This window comes from Ranitomeya variabilis, chromosome 5, assembly GCF_051348905.1.
Source record: "Ranitomeya variabilis isolate aRanVar5 chromosome 5, aRanVar5.hap1, whole genome shotgun sequence".
NCBI classification, from domain to species: Eukaryota; Metazoa; Chordata; class Amphibia; order Anura; family Dendrobatidae; genus Ranitomeya; species Ranitomeya variabilis.
Window position 1 is genome coordinate 49,512,111 of NC_135236.1, and position 16,672 is coordinate 49,528,782.

At 46.4% G+C, this 16,672-nt stretch overlaps 1 protein-coding gene across 1 annotated transcript; it reads left to right on the top strand.

The window, feature by feature from the left end:
* Window positions 1-3,809: 3,809 nt before the first annotated feature.
* On the top strand, window positions 3,810-15,388 carry BEST2 (bestrophin 2). The gene is made up of 10 exons (XM_077260769.1): window positions 3,810-3,921; window positions 9,182-9,356; window positions 9,432-9,526; window positions 9,733-9,966; window positions 10,269-10,423; window positions 12,247-12,324; window positions 12,539-12,691; window positions 12,784-12,864; window positions 13,344-13,498; window positions 14,590-15,388. The coding sequence occupies exons 2-10, from the start codon at window positions 9,205-9,207 to the stop codon at window positions 14,975-14,977; spliced, it is 1,491 nt and encodes a 496-aa protein (XP_077116884.1). The 5' UTR covers window positions 3,810-3,921; window positions 9,182-9,204; the 3' UTR covers window positions 14,978-15,388.
* The last annotated feature ends 1,284 nt before the right edge of the window (window positions 15,389-16,672 follow it).

Consider the following 16,672-nt stretch of genomic DNA (forward strand, 5'->3'; position numbering starts at 1 on the left):
ACGCATGCACAACGCTGCGTTTTGCGCCGCATGCGTCCTTTTTTTCATTGATTTTGGACGCAGCAAAAATGCAACTTGCTGCGTCCTCTGCGCCCCGACGCGGGCGCCGCAGGGACGCATGCGGCGCCAAACGCAAGTGCACCGCATGTCCATGCGCCCCCATGTTAAATATAGGGGCGCATGATGCATGCGGCGCCGCTGCGGCGCCCGACGCTGCGGCGAGGACCGCAAATGTGAACGTAGCCTAAAGAGTCAGTTTTAGGCTAACACTGGTAGAGCCGCCTCTGTATGGACATCTGGTGACCTGAAGGTTGGGACCACCACTAACTATAAATGGGGGTCCCACTACAACTCTTTGGCCCTGATGGAAGCAGCCCGCCCCGTAGCTTAAACCTATTGTTGTTACTACGTCTTCAGCATATTTTATGATCCCCAAGGAAATCCCTTATGGGAGCAGAAGAAGTCCGTGAGACCACCGGCTGGCAGATGGGTGGGAAACAATATGGCTCCGGAACGCTTGCCACCCAGCTTTCCCAGACTCCTGCATAGCAATTACGACTATAATTAAACAGTTCTGCCCTCTTGGTAGAGCAGAGTAACGCTGCCTTTTTGTAGCGGTGTTTTTTATGTCACAAAGGTGGCGTTGACTGTGTCTGATATACAGTGGCGTGTAAAAGTTTGTGCACCCCTGGTCAAAATTGTGAACAGTTCAGCAAGTTGAAGATGAAATGATCTCTAAAAGGTATAAAGTTACAGATGACACGTTTCCTTTGCATTTTAGGCAAACGTATGTATATATTTTCATCTTTTACATTTTAAAAATTGCAAAAAGAAAAATGGACTGATGCAAAAGTTTAGGCACCCTTGGAGATTTGTGTGCTCAGATAACTTTGACCAAGGTTCAGACCTTAATCATCCTGTATTCTTTTCCTGACATTCTGTGTCCTTTCTTCTCCGCACATACCTTTGATCATTGTGGCCACACAGTTCTATTAACCTCATCGGTCCACAGGACTTGTTTCCATATGCCTCAGGATTGTTTAGATGTTCTTTTGTATACTTCTGATGCTGAATTTTATGGTGAGGACGCAGGAGAGGTTTTCTTCTGATGACTCTTCCGTGAAGGCCATATTTGTGCAGGTCTCTCTGAATAGTAGAACAATGTACCACAACTCCAGAGTCTGCTAAATCTTTCTGAAATTCTTTTGTAGTCAAGCGGTTCTGATTTGCCTCTCTAGCAATCCTACGTGCAGCTCTCACTGAAATTTTACTTGGTCTTCCAGACCTTATCTTGACCTTCACTGTTTCTGGTAGCTGCCATTTCTTAATTACATTTTGAACTGAGGAAAGGGCAACTTGAAAACACTTTGCTATCTTCTTATAGCCTTCTCCTGCTTTGTGGCCTCCACCATTTTCATTTTCAGAGTGCTAGGCAGCTGCTTAGAAGAACCCATGGTTGCTGTATTTTGGCACAAGGTTGGAGGAGGCTGGGTTTTCATAAAACTGGGAAATTTGCATCACCTGGCCTTTCCTAACAATGATAGTGAACCAACCAGTACCGTAACAGGCTAACTAAGGTCTGAACCTTGGTCAAAGTTATCTGAGCACACAAATCTCCAAGGGTGCCCAAACTTTTGCATCAGCCCATTTTCCTTTTTGTAATTTTTAAAATGTAAAAGATGAAAATATATATGTATTTTTTTTTTTGCCTAAAATATGAATGAAATGTCATCTGTAACTGTAGGCCCTATAGAGATCATTTCATCTTCAACTTGCTTAACTTTTCACAATAACAGTAAGTTTGAGCAGGGGTGCCCAAACTTTTACATACCACTGTAGCTGTAATATTAGTGCACCTCTGCGGTATTTTTTATGTTATAGATGTCGTTGACCTCTTTTGATATATGGATATAATACATTAGTGCATCTGTGTGGTATTTTGTATGTTACACACCGGTGGTGTTGACCTCATCTGCTACATGGAAATACTATATTCGTGCACCTGTGCAGTATTTTTTATGTTACACAGATGTGTTGACCTCGTTTTCTATAAGGATATATTAGTGCACCTGTGCGGTATTTTGTATGCTACACGGGTGGTGTTGAATGTGTCTGATAGTTATTAGTGCACCTGTACGGTATTTTTTATATTACTCGTGATGTTGACCTCTTCTGATATATAGATATAATATATTAGTGCACCTGTGCGGTATTTTTTATGCTTCATGGGTGGTGTTGAGTGTGTCTGATATATATTAGTGCACCTGTGCGGTATTTTTTATGCTTCATGGGTGGTGTTGAGTGTGTCTGATATATATTAGTGCACCTGTGCGGTATTTTTTATGCTACATGGGTGGTGTTGAGTGTGTCTGATATATATTACTGCACCTGTGCGGTATTTTTTATATTACTCATGATGTTGACCTCTACTGATATATAGATATAATATATTAGTGCACCTGTGCGGTATTTTTTATTCTACATGGGTGGTGTTGAGTGTGTCTGATATATATTAGTGCACCTGTGCGGTATTTTTTATATTACTCATGATGTTGACCTCTACTGATATATAGATATAATATATTAGTGCACCTGTGCGGTATTTTTTATTCTACATGGGTGGTGTTGAGTGTGTCTGATATATATTAGTGCACCTGTGCGGTATTTTTTATGCTACATGGGTGGTGTTGAGTGTGTCTGATATATATATTAGTGCACCTGTACGGTATTTTTTATATTACTCGTGATGTTGACCTCTTCTGATATATAGATATAATATATTAGTGCACCTGTGCGGTATTTTTTATTCTACATGGGTGGTGTTGAGTGTGTCTGATATATATTAGTGCACCTGTGCGGTATTTTTTATGCTACATGGGTGGTGTTGAGTGTGTCTGATATATATATTAGTGCACCTGTACGGTATTTTTTATATTACTCGTGATGTTGACCTCTTCTGATATATAGATATAATATATTAGTGCACCTGTGCGGTATTTTTTATGCTACGTGGGTGGTGTTGAGTATGTCTGATATATATTGCTTCACCTGTACGATATTTTTTATATTACTCGTGATGTTGACCTCTACTGATATATAGATATATTAGTGCACCTGTGCGGTATTTTTTATGCTACACGGGTGCGTTGACCTCTTCTGATATACGGGTATGACATATTTCTGCACCCGTGTGGCTGTGGGAGCTGCATGTGCAGGTTGGATGAGGACATTGTAGAAGATCTACGGCACCTCAGGCTGTTTTTTTTTTTTTTTTTCTTCAGTGCTTGCAATCAGTAAGCATGCTGGGACTTATAGTTCGCATCATGTATTATGTGGCTTCCAAAACACGGTTCTGAGCGGGCACCATCCACTAATAAATAAATAAGGGGATCACCTACTGCATACTTAATTTAAGTACAACCATATAGAAGAAGTGTATGCATAAGAAAATGGGATCACCACATCAATCATAAAGTACAAAAAATGATTTTTATTGAGAACAACACACAACAAGCATTAAAAACTATTACATAATTACCCATGTTGTTGGTTTTTTTATCATGTGGCAAGGATTTAATCCTAAACAGAGGCATAAATGAATGCAAAATATCCAACAGGGTCCTAAACTATGGCCGGACTTTTTGGGACCCTCTGATCCAAAGGGGATAATATGGGAACAGATACCCACAGGACAATGCCAGGAGGAGTGCGCAGGGCAGGTGCAGCTGAGACCAAGACTGTGGGGGTCCATTGATTCACCCTTCCCCCCACACCTGGACAATTACATGGGGTGGGAGGAGGAGGGCAGAGGTGTCTGGGTGGGGAGGGGTGAGGGTTAGGGGAGAGACAGGACATGCTGGGTTAGTTGGGAGAAAGTTTTCCTTCTGTGCAAGAGGCAGAGAGAGGAGGGAATCTGGGCTGGTGAGTGTTACCTTATTATAGGGGGGCCCTTATAATTTATGATCATGTGACCCAGGAAAGGGGGTGATGTGCATGAGCCCTGAGCACAATAGTGGCCCTGGCATTGGGCTGTAAATGTAGGGCAATCTGTGCGGTCACCCAGGACTAATCAGCTGCCATGCTGAAAGGGGCTATGCCAGAAACCACACATCTTAGCGGTCGCTGTATGGCGGTACTTTTCATAGTACAGTATGTTTGGAGGTGTTATTTAGCATGGCGGTATTATATGAGCACGCTGTGGAATTGTGGAACAACTGTATGGCATTTTTTGACCACCATCTAAGATTGTGTTCACACGTTGCTGTTTTTTGTTTTTTTTTTAATGCAGATTAAAAGTTGCTTTTTAGGCTACGTTCCCATCATGATTTTTCTTTTACGCTGCGTATGTTCAAAAAATTCAAGTCACCTATTTTACTTAATGAAAACCTGCAACATCAAAAACGTACAAAAAACTCATTGTGGGAACGCAGCCTTACATTGTATTACATTTAGGGTATGTGTCCACGCTCAGGATTTTATGCAGGTAAAATCCTGACCAAATCTGCACCTGAGGTCACTGGCAGGTCACCTGCGGTGTTCTTGCGTGTTTTGCTCATTGTAAGGACATGCTGCGTTCTTAAGACGCGCCGCATGTCCGTTTCCGCGGGTCTGCCGCATGCGTCTTTTACTGCATAGTGGAGACAGGATTTCATTAAATCCACTGCTGTAACATCTGGACGCTGCGTGTTTGACGCTGCGGCTCTACGCAGCGTTTCCTGAACGTGGACACATACCCTTAGACTCTCATGCACACGGCTTTTTTTTTAATTATTTTTATTTCTGCTGATGTTAATTCTTACTATATAGCTTTTTTTTTTTTTCCACATATAGAAAGCAATATGAGTTTACAAAAAAACGCAGCAAATGTTTTGGCGAATAAAAATGTATTGTAGACAAAGTGATGTAATCCGCTCCCAAAAAAGCTGCAGTGTGTTTTTCTGCCAGATTTTGGCTGCAAAAATGCTGCGTGTGAACACAGTCTTAGGCTACTTTCACACTAGCGTCGTTTGGCATACGTCGCAATGTGTCGTTTATGAGGAAAAAACGCATCCTGCAAAGTTGTCTGCAGGACGCGGTTTTTACCCATAGACTTACATTAGCGACGTATGGCCACACGTCGCATCCGTCGTGTTGTGGCGGACTGTCGGCACAAAAAAAGTTACATGTAAAGTTTTTTGGTGCATCGTGTCCGCCATTTCCAATCGCGCATGCGCGGCCGAAACTCCGCCCCCTCCTCCCCGGACATTACAATGGGGCAGCAGATGTGTTGAAAAACTGCATCCGCTGCCCCCGTTGTGCTACTTAACACACTGTCCATCGGGCCGACGGTTTGCGACGGCCCATACCGACGCAAAAAACGCATGGTGGAACAGGGCCGTAGACCGCTTTTGCCAGACAACTCGTCCCTCGGACCCCCTGGCAGCCGCTTATCTCCTCTGTGAACAGACAGATAATTGGGGGTGATGAAATCCATTTCTTCCCTAGGAGTAAAATGAAGACCCCCAACTCCATATGCATTATGCAGTATAGGGGGACGTCTCCACTAAGGGAATCTGGCGGTTCTGTCCGGAATGGAGAAATGGCGCCACATACGCTGCTTTTTCCATTGATTTGTAAGGGAGTTATAAAAATCGCAATAAAGGGGCGCTAGCCTAATACTGTGGGGCTCAGTGGCCATAAGGGTCCGGCCCTGGCAGCCATGATGGCCGTCTCCTCGATTCTGGATTATCGTGGTTGTGCCTGTATCTAGGGTCGCTCGGTGACCACCACATTAATGGCCGCCGTTCTGCCTCCCCCAGAGATTGGGGTCCTACTCTTCCAATTCCCCAATTGACCGATGACTTTAGGGGCTTTTTGTTTAGTAAATCGCACATATAAAAATCAATAGGCAACGTCCTGTATCAGGGGTAAAGTCCTAATCATGGCTCCTGGGGTTAGTGCGGGCCCGGCCTACTTGGTTGCTATGGTCCTTGCTCACGTTTCACTGCAGATCAGGACTCTGGTAAAGCTGGGTGACAACACATTGTGCAAACATGTCAGTCATGAGGGCCTGCAGTGGTGCGTTTCTAGTTTTCTAAGATGGCCGCTCTTCTGATCGTCACCCCTCACCACGGCCATAAAGGCGTGAACCACGTTTTATTGGACGCTCCCGCCATCCTGTCACGTCGGCTCCTTAGACATATTGTCCTTGACACTGAGGTGACAGGAGTTTGTACTCGTCCATTGTTCTCAGAAAAGTCTCCAAACACAGGAAATGTACAGCGAGGGACCGTGTGCCGCCATTACCCACACAATCACCACAGCATGTCGTCTGTCACCTATAGGCCGTGAGATGAGAAGAACATGGCTGCTTCCACCAGAAATGGCGCCCCCCAGTGCACAGGTCGTGTCTGGTATCGTGGCACATCCCCATTCAAATAAATACCAGACTTATGACCTATTCCCAACTTGCCGTGTTCCCATTCACATTGCATAGACGGCCATAAACGGCTGTATCCTAATCTCCATACTGCCCTCCTGCCTCCTGGCTGTTATAACCTGATACACCGGGCTCAGCAGAGAGTATCACACACATGATGAGATTAGATACATCGGGCTCAGCAGAGTATCACACACGATGAGATTAGATACACCGTGCTTAGCAGAGTATCACACACATGATGGGATGAGATACACCGGACTCAGCAGGCCGTATCGCACACAATGGGATGAGATACACCGGGCTCAGCAGACAGTATCGCACACAATGGGATGAGATACACCGGGCTCAGCAGACAGTATCGCACACAATGAGATTAGATACACCGGGCTCAGCAGACAGTATCGCACACAATGGGATGAGATACACCGGGCTCAGCAGAGTATCACACACGATGAGATTAGATACACCGTGCTTAGCAGAGTATCACACACATGATGGGATGAGATACACCGGACTCAGCAGGCCGTATCGCACACAATGGGATGAGATACACCGGGCTCAGCAGACAGTATCGCACACAATGAGATTAGATACACCGGGCTCAGCAGACAGTATCGCACACAATGGGATGAGATACACCGGGCTCAGCAGACAGTATCGCACACAATGGGATGAGATACACCGGGCTCAGCAGAGTATCACACACATGATGGGATGAGATACACCGGGCTCAGCAGACAGTAAAGCACACAATGAGATTAGATACACCGGGCTCAGCAGACAGTATTGCACACAATGAGATTAGATACACCGGGCTCAGCAGACAGTATCGCACACAATGGGATGAGATACACCGGGCTCAGCAGACAGTATCACACACAATGGGATGAGATACACCGGGCTCAGCAGACAGTATCGCACACTCACAATGGGATGAGATACACCGGGCTCAGCAGACAGTATCACACATGATGGGATGAGATACACCGGGCTCAGCAGACAGTATCACACATGATGGGATGAGATACACCGGGCTCAGCAGACAGTATCGCACACAATGGGATGAGATACACCGGGCTCAGCAGAGTATCACACACATGATGGGATGAGATACACCGGGCTCAGCAGACAGTAAAGCACACAATGAGATTAGATACACCGGGCTCAGCAGACAGTATTGCACACAATGAGATTAGATACACCGGGCTCAGCAGACAGTATCGCACACAATGGGATGAGATACACCGGGCTCAGCAGACAGTATCACACACAATGGGATGAGATACACCGGGCTCAGCAGACAGTATCGCACACTCACGATGGGATGAGATACACCGGGCTCAGCAGACAGTATCACACACAATGGGATGAGATACACCGGGCTCAGCAGACAGTATCACACACGATGGGATGAGATACACCGGGCTCAGCAGACAGTATCACACACGATGGGATGAGATACACCGGGCTCAGCAGACAGTATCGCACACTCACAATGGGATGAGATACACCGGGCTCAGCAGACAGTATCGCACACAATGGCATGAGATACACCGGGCTCAGCAGACAGTATCGCACACAATGGGATGAGATAACCGGGCTCAGCAGAGTATCACACACATGATGGGATGAGATACACCGGGCTCAGCAGAGTATCACACACATGATGGGATGAGATACACCGGGCTCAGCAGACAGTATCGCACACAATGGCATGAGATACACCGGGCTCAGCAGACAGTATCGCACACTCACAATGGGATGAGATACACCGGGCTCAGCAGACAGTATCGCACACAATGGCATGAGATACACCGGGCTCAGCAGACAGTATCGCACACTCACAATGGGATGAGATACACCGGGCTCAGCAGACAGTATCGCACACAAACAATGGGATGAGATACACCGGGCTCAGCAGACAGTATCGCACACAAACAATGGGATGAGATACACCGGGCTCAGCAGACAGTATCGCACACTCACAATGGGATGAGATACACCGGGCTCAGCAGACAGTATCGCACACAAACAATGGGATGAGATACACCGGGCTCAGCAGACAGTATCGCACACAAACAATGGGATGAGATACACCGGGCTCAGCAGACAGTATCGCACACAAACAATGGGATGAGATACACCGGGCTCAGCAGACAGTATCGCACACTCACAATGGGATGAGATACACCGGGCTCAGCAGACAGTATCGCACACACGCGATGGGATGAGATACACCGGGCTCAGCAGACAGTATCGCACACACGCGATGGGATGAGATACACCGGGCTCAGCAGACAGTATCGCACACACGCGATGGGATGAGATACACCGGGCTCAGCAGAGTATCGCACACACGCGATGGGATGAGATACACCGGGCTCAGCAGACAGTATCGCACACACGCGATGGGATGAGATACACCGGGCTCAGCAGACAGTATCGCACACACGCGATGGGATGAGATACACCGGGCTCAGCAGACAGTATCGCACACACGCGATGGGATGAGATACACCGGGCTCAGCAGACAGTATCGCACACACGCGATGGGATGAGATACACCGGGCTCAGCAGACAGTATCGCACACACGCGATGGGATGAGATACACCGGGCTCAGCAGACAGTATCGCACACACGCGATGGGATGAGATACACCGGGCTCAGCAGACAGTATCGCACACACGCGATGGGATGAGATACACCGGGCTCAGCAGTACACTGACATGTAATGGCCGCCATTTCTTTCTGTGTTGCAGGTACCCGAGCCCAGCTGGGCATTATGACGGTGACTTACACGGCCCGTGTGGCTAATGCCCGCTTCGGGGGCTTCTATAAGCTGCTGCTGCTGTGGCGGGGCAGTATATACAAGCTGCTATACAAGGAGTTCCTGGTGTTCTTCGTGATGTACGCGGGCCTCAGTGTCACATACAGGTAAGATGGCCGCTGTGGGCGTCATTCACTGACTGGAATCTCTTGGTTTTTAGTTACTTTTTTCTGTTTCCTCAGGTTTTTCCTCACTGACAATCAGAGACGCTGCTTCGAGAAAGTGTCACTTTACTGCAATAACTACGCCAATCTCATCCCCGTGTCCTTCGTGCTCGGTGAGGGCCCCGAGACCACCGCTGACCCCACGCCTCACTGATATACGGTCGAGTAACATTTAGCCATAGGGCGTGGATGTGACCGAGGCGTGGAACACACCGTGCCTCCATTAGATCCATAGTTTTCAGTGTAATGATCAATTGCATTTCGTGAAAAATCATTCCTAGGGGGCGCTCTTGACACGTGCCACGTTTCCTTCTCTCAGGTTTCTATGTCACGCTGGTAGTGAACCGCTGGTGGAACCAGTACCTCAGCATGCCAATGCCGGACAGGGTGATGTGTGCCATCTCTGCCACCGTCCATGGCTCAGACGAGCGGGGGAGAATGTACCGCCGGACACTGATGCGTTACTGCAGCATGTCCGGTCTCCTCATCCTGCGCTCCGTCAGCACGGCCGCGTTCAAGAGGTTCCCAACCGTAGATCACGTGGTGGAAGCAGGTGAGGCTTTTCCCCTGCGCTGCTCTGCATGTAATTGTAACAAAACCCCAGCTGTGAGCAGTACTGGCCCAGAGCAGGCATTCAGCTACTGGATGCTCACTGCAATGCTCCTTTCACTGACTGCAAGCAGAAATACTGGAACAAAATGTACATTGGAAAATTGCACAACTTTTCGTTAAGTTGTAATTTGCCTTAATTTGCATAGAGTCCATTAATTATCTAGTAATGGGCGAGGTCTGTACATTATACTGGGAGGATGAGGGTGATTGTGCCAGTCCGGTAACAACTTTATTTTCCCGCAGGGTTTATGACTCGTCACGAGAGGAAGAAGTTTGAGAATCTGCACTCCTCCTATAATAAGTACTGGGTCCCGTGCGTCTGGTTCTGTAGTCTGGCCGCCCAGGCGCGGAGCGAGGGCAGAATCCGGGATGACCACGCATATAAAATGCTGATAGAGGTGGGCAGGGGGGTCTGGTATTATGGGGTGATGCTCTGCAGGGTCTTATTACAGTAATGGACACCCATCATCTCTAGAATTATCCAGAATGTTATATAGTAGATAAAGGGAGAATATTCCTTTATATTTTTTTTTTAATTCTTTTCAAGACCACTAGGGGGAGCTCACTGCATATGGATTTACTATAGAGAGCACAAGAAGCTGCAGAAATCCATATTATGTGAGCTCCCCCTAGTGGTAGGTGTAGGCCATGCAGTTTGTTTAATGGGTTATCGACTGTAGATGGTGATGCAATCAAGTGTCCACCACAAGGTGGCGCCACTATCATGTAGTCAGTGAACACTAGGTGGTGGAGCAATGATGTACTGAATGCTAGGTGGTGCTGTTGCCATGTGCTGAACACTAGGTGGCGCAACTATCATGTAAATTCTCATGAATGAACCAAAAGAGTCCGCACCTTACACAGCTGCAGCGCTGCCATCCATATCCCTATGTGAGCCGCAGCCGGCAGATGACCTGAAGCCTCCGGGTGCTCATCCAGAGCCACAACAGTCCTCCGACATGAAATATAGACAAACGAATGGCACTCGTAGCCTGGCATCTTCTGCGGGAGAATGGGAACAGGGGTGCGTGAATGACGATGATCGTTTCGCGCAAGTGCGCTTCAACGGGTCACGCTATCATGTAGTGAACATTAGGTGGCGACCTGCAACTACAACTATCATGTAGTGAACGCTGGGTGGTGCTGTTACGTGTTCTGAACACTAGATGGCTCTTGTGCTAGGGTGGCAGTGTTGGCGTATGCTGAACACTGGCATAGCTGTCACGTTCTGAACACTAGATGGCGCTGTTAGCATGTGATGACTGCTAGGTGGCATTGTTACTGTGAAGAACACTAGGTGGCGCTGTTACACTGTGATGAACACTAGGTGGCGCTGTTACACTATAAAGAACACTAGGTGGCGATTTCTTTTATATATCTGTCAGCCACTTGCAGCTGTGCATTAATTTGATACTATAGGCGTGCTGGCCTGATATATCTATATATATAATTGTCTAAGGGTTTTTCCGTCTGTCTGTCTGTCTGTCCTGGAAATCCCACGTCTCTGATTGGTTGAGGCCGCCAGGCCTCGACCAATCAGCGACGGGCACAGTATCGACGTAGATGTCATATTGTTTGCCATGGCGACGATTATGTCATAAAGGTTGCCTCGACCAATCAGCGACGGGCACAGTCTGCCGCGAATTCTGGAATTATCATTGTCCATATACTACGGGGACATGCATATTCTAGAATAACCGATGCGTTAGAATCGGGCCACAATCTAGTATGTATGTGTATGTGTGTGTATGTGTATATATATATATCCAGGTGGCGCAGTTATAATGTAGCCGTAGCGGACACCAGGTGGCGCAGTTATAATGCGGCGGACACCAGGTGGCGCAGTTATAATGCAGCGGACACCAGGTGGCGCAGTTATAATGCGGCGGACACCAGGTGGCGCAGTTATAATGCGGCGGACACCAGGTGGCGCAGTTATAATGTGGCGGACACCAGGTGGCGCAGTTATAATGTGGCGGACACCAGGTGGCGCAGTTCTAATGTAGCGGACACCAGGTGGCACTGCCATAATGTGATGGACACCAGGTGGCGCTGTTATCATCATTTGCCCCTAAATGGGTCTAGGGTGCCTCTTGTGGCTGATAGGAGAATAGCAGCTCTTGAAAGTCCATCTCTATGAGCTGCACCAGTTCCATACCCTTGCGATAGAATTAGGACACAAGCCTATGTTCTTCTTTTCTCCCCCCTTCTACTTTTGCAGGAGCTAAACGCTTTCCGTGGGAATTGCAGCATGCTCTTTCACTACGACTGGATCAGCGTTCCTCTCGTGTACACTCAGGTGAGGACGAGCCGTTTAGTTTTCCTAACAGCGACAGCGGCCCTTTAACGCTATTATGCTGGACCACATAAATACATTTCCCCAGGAATAGCGCCACACTTATGCGGAGAGCTGCAATACCACAGTCGGACTACGGACGAGAGTGGCGCTGTTTCTGAAATAAGCAAACTTTTTACATTTTTTTTACTTCCGGACACCCTTTTCCTGGTGTTAGGTGGTGACCATCGCTGTATACAGCTACTTTCTGACGTGCCTGATAGGACGGCAGTTCTTGGACCCCTCCCAGGGATACAGCGGCCATGATTTGGACCTCTACGTCCCGGTCTTCACCCTCCTGCAGTTCTTCTTCTATGCCGGCTGGCTGAAGGTATTGCCATTAGTGCTAGTGGCGGGTTTCTACATAGCATCGCACTGTGTCTGTCTGGATCATATGGTACCCCCTCCCCCCACACTTTCTAGGTGGCGGAGCAGCTCATCAACCCTTTCGGGGAGGACGACGATGACTTTGAAACCAACTTTTTGATTGACAGGAATTTCCAGGTAATGAAAGTTTCACCAGCGACTTCTCTGCTGTTCATTGTTGATGCTCTACACAATTTTTTTTTAATTAAACCAAACTTAAAGGTTAGTTATATTATTTATGGTCATTTATCATATTATTGGAGGATTAGTGGGTAATTATAAGGATGCCAGCCCCCTTTATTGGCTCCTAAGACCCCATTTTCCCTTACAAAGCTATAGATTTATGATCACATTCTGTACCTGCTGCTGCCACTAGGGGGAGCTCAGTACATGGGGATGGATACAAGAGAATCCTATGTGGTGAGCTCCCCCTGGTGGCAGCAACAGGTTTCATCATTCAATTCTGCTTCTGACCAAATGCTCAAAATGAAATTTCCAGATACTAAGACCCCCACCACCATCTTAACTGTGCCCCTGGAATAGGGGAATGTAGTTTACCCACTTTATACCTACCCAATCTCCTGCATTACGCTGTGCTACCCTCGGTCCATGTGTAGGTGTCCATGCTGGCTGTCGATGAGATGTACGGTGATGTTCCCTATCTGGTGAAGGATCGATACTGGAACGACTCGGACCCTCGGCCTCCATACACTGCTGCCACTTTGTTCCAGAAGCACCAGCCTTCCTTCCAAGGATCCACATTTGACATGGCGTAAGTATTAAGAACTTTCGTACTTGCAGGAAGCGGAGATATTATAGGGGGCTGTTTGTTGGGGGGTCTGGGAGAGATGGCGGAAGCGCTGCAACAATAAGACTACCGTGCTCCTTACATGTTTAAGGATCTCCTCAAAGCTCAGCTTCCTGGACCTCCAGTGGTTAGTTCTGGGGAATTTTAACATTACACCCCTCATATCTCAGCTGCCTGGACCCTTCTGGGTGTGACATGTGGACAGTCGCCCCCTGAATGTAAGTGTTCATGGCAAACTTACAAATGTCCAGGAAACGGAGATAGAAGCAGCTGTTTGATGGGGTTCTTAATATTTAAATTGGTATTCCCATCCCAATATCAGCAAATACCTCCAATTAGAAATGCAGTATAGTCCTTCTGATTCGCTATGTCCCTTAACTCATGTGCAGGGCATTGCAGGACCTTGGGTATGCAGGTAACCTTTGGTATCTATGGTTATGACCAATAGCAACTAGCTAACTGTCACTATATCAGTGGTTGTAACCATGGATACCTAAGGTCCTGCAATGCCCTACACCTGAAGAAAGACATGGCTAATCAGAAAAACTATACTACATTTCTTATTGGAGTTATTTGTTATTATTTTCTATTATTATTATTATTACCTTTACTACCTATTGGGATAAGATCTTGGAGATGGGAATACCCCTTTAACTCTATAGTGTGAGGACTCCATCAAACAGCTCCTTATATCTCAGCTTCCTAGATATTTTGGGGCGAGATGTGAGGATGGTATTGGTATTTACAGTCAACTTTACGTAACGCCTCCAAAATTCCGGCTGTGACTGTCTCTAGGTCACCCCTAGAAAGGTCCAGGGAGCTGAGATCTGAGGAGCTGTCTGATGGGACCCTTACAGAGGAGAAATAAAACCTGTTCATTTTTCGGTTTTGATTTTTTGGGTAATTAATTCTACAGTGTGGGAACCCTGTTCTACAGCTCCTCATATCTCGGCTTGTGGGACCGCCATGGGTGTGACATGGGGCAAGGGGATAATTGCAGCTCCATGAAGTGGTTTCAGGTTTTGAGCGGAATTAACCGTTTCTTTTCCACTCAGTCTGACCAAGGAGGACATGGTGTTCCAGCCCCTGTCTGACATTGAGGAGATGAATGAGGAGACCTACACCGGGCCGGTCCCGCTCTTCAGCCGTCTCTTGCCGGGAGTGGGACCCTCTCCGATATCATCATCCGCTGCTCTCACTGCCCCATTAATGGCCCCCGAGAGCCAAATGACTTTACTAAGAAGATCGACCAGCTCTTCCTTCAGGTCTTCTGACAGTCTGTATCAGGAGGGTCCTGAAGACCCCACACAAGCAGAGACCCTCCCGCATCCCGAGACGCGACCTCCTGATGTCCCAGTCCAGTCCATATTCCAGGCTGAATCCCCCCCGCCCTGCAGTGAGCGGGATGCCCCCATAGCGGACACCATTGCTCCTGCCCAGTAGGCCCCGAGAGGTGGACTGTGAGGTCCATGGACAATGCAGGAGAGAACGCGCTTCATCACTGCAGATTCTCGCTCCCCTGCGCCAAATACGTCGTCCACGCGCTGCACTCTCTTATCTGCTGCCATAGACCAGCGATTGTAGATGAGCGGCTTCTCTATTCTCCACGATCCGCAGAAAGTGACTAATTTTTTAAATCGGATTTTGTGGTAAAATATTTCCTAGAAGACTTCTGTCTGTTTGTGGTATAAAAGTATTAACACCGGTTTGTTGGCTAAACACAGTATTAACAATATCATCTATATTATTGTACGTCGTAAAAAATACTAGTAACACAAAAACCCGATCTAAACAATGTACCATAATTTACAGATGATGCATCCCTTTTACTAATAAAACTGTTTTATTACCATTATAAATTATCACTTAAAAGTTATTACTCAGCTTAGTGCCTGAACATTAATAACACACCACAAATAACTACTAGAAGGAGCAGTATTATATATATCTATATATATAATTGTCTAAGGGTTTTTCCGTCTGTCTGTCTGTCCTGGAAATCCCGCGTCTCTGATTGGTCGAGGCCGCCAGGCCTCGACCAATCAGCGACGGGCACAGTATCGACGTAGATGTCATAATGGTTGCCATGGCGACGGGCACAGTCTGCCGCGAATTCGCCTCAACCAATCAGCGACGGGCACAGTATCTACGTAGATGTCATAATGGTTGCCATGGCGACGATGATGTCATAAAGGTTGCCTCGACCAATCAGCGACGGGCACAGTCTGCCACGAATTCTGGAATCATCATTGTCCATATACTACGGGGACATGCATATTCTAGAATACCCGATGCGTTAGAATCGGGCCACAGTCTCGTAGTAGTTATATTCTTGTACATAGGAGCAGTGTTATAGTAGTTATATTCTTGTACATAGGGGCAGTATTATAGTAGTTATATTCTTGTACATAGGGGCAGTATTATAGTAGTTATATTCTTGTACATAGGAGCAGTGTTATAGTAGTTATATTCTTGTACATAGGGGCAGTATTATAGTAGTTATATTCTTGTACATAGGGGCAGTATTATAGTAGTTATATTCTTGTACATAGGGGCAGTATTATAGTAGCTATATTCTTGTACATAGGGGGCAGTATTATAGTAGTTATATTCTTGTACATAGGGGCAGTATTATAGTAGTTATATTCTTGTACATAGGGGCAGTATTATAGTAGTTATATTCTTGTACATAGGGGCAGTATTATAGTAGCTATATTCTTGTACATAGGGGGCAGTATTATAGTAGTTATATTCTTGTACATAGGGGCAGTATTATAGTAGTTATATTCTTGTACATAGGAGCAGTATTATAGTAATTATATTCCTGTACATAGGGGCAGTATTATAGCAGTTATATTCTTGTACATAGGAGCAGTATTATAGTAGTTATATTCTTGTACATAGGAGCAGTATTATAGTAGTTATATTCTTGTACATAGGGGGCAGTATTATAGTAGTTATATTCTTGTACATAGGAGCAGTATTATAGTAGTTATATTCTTGTACATAGGGGGCAGTATTATAGTAGTTATATTCTTGTACATAGGGGCAGTATTATAGTAGCTATATTCTTGTACATAGGGGCAGTATTATAGTAGTTATATTCTTGTACATAGGAACAGTATTATAGTAGTTATA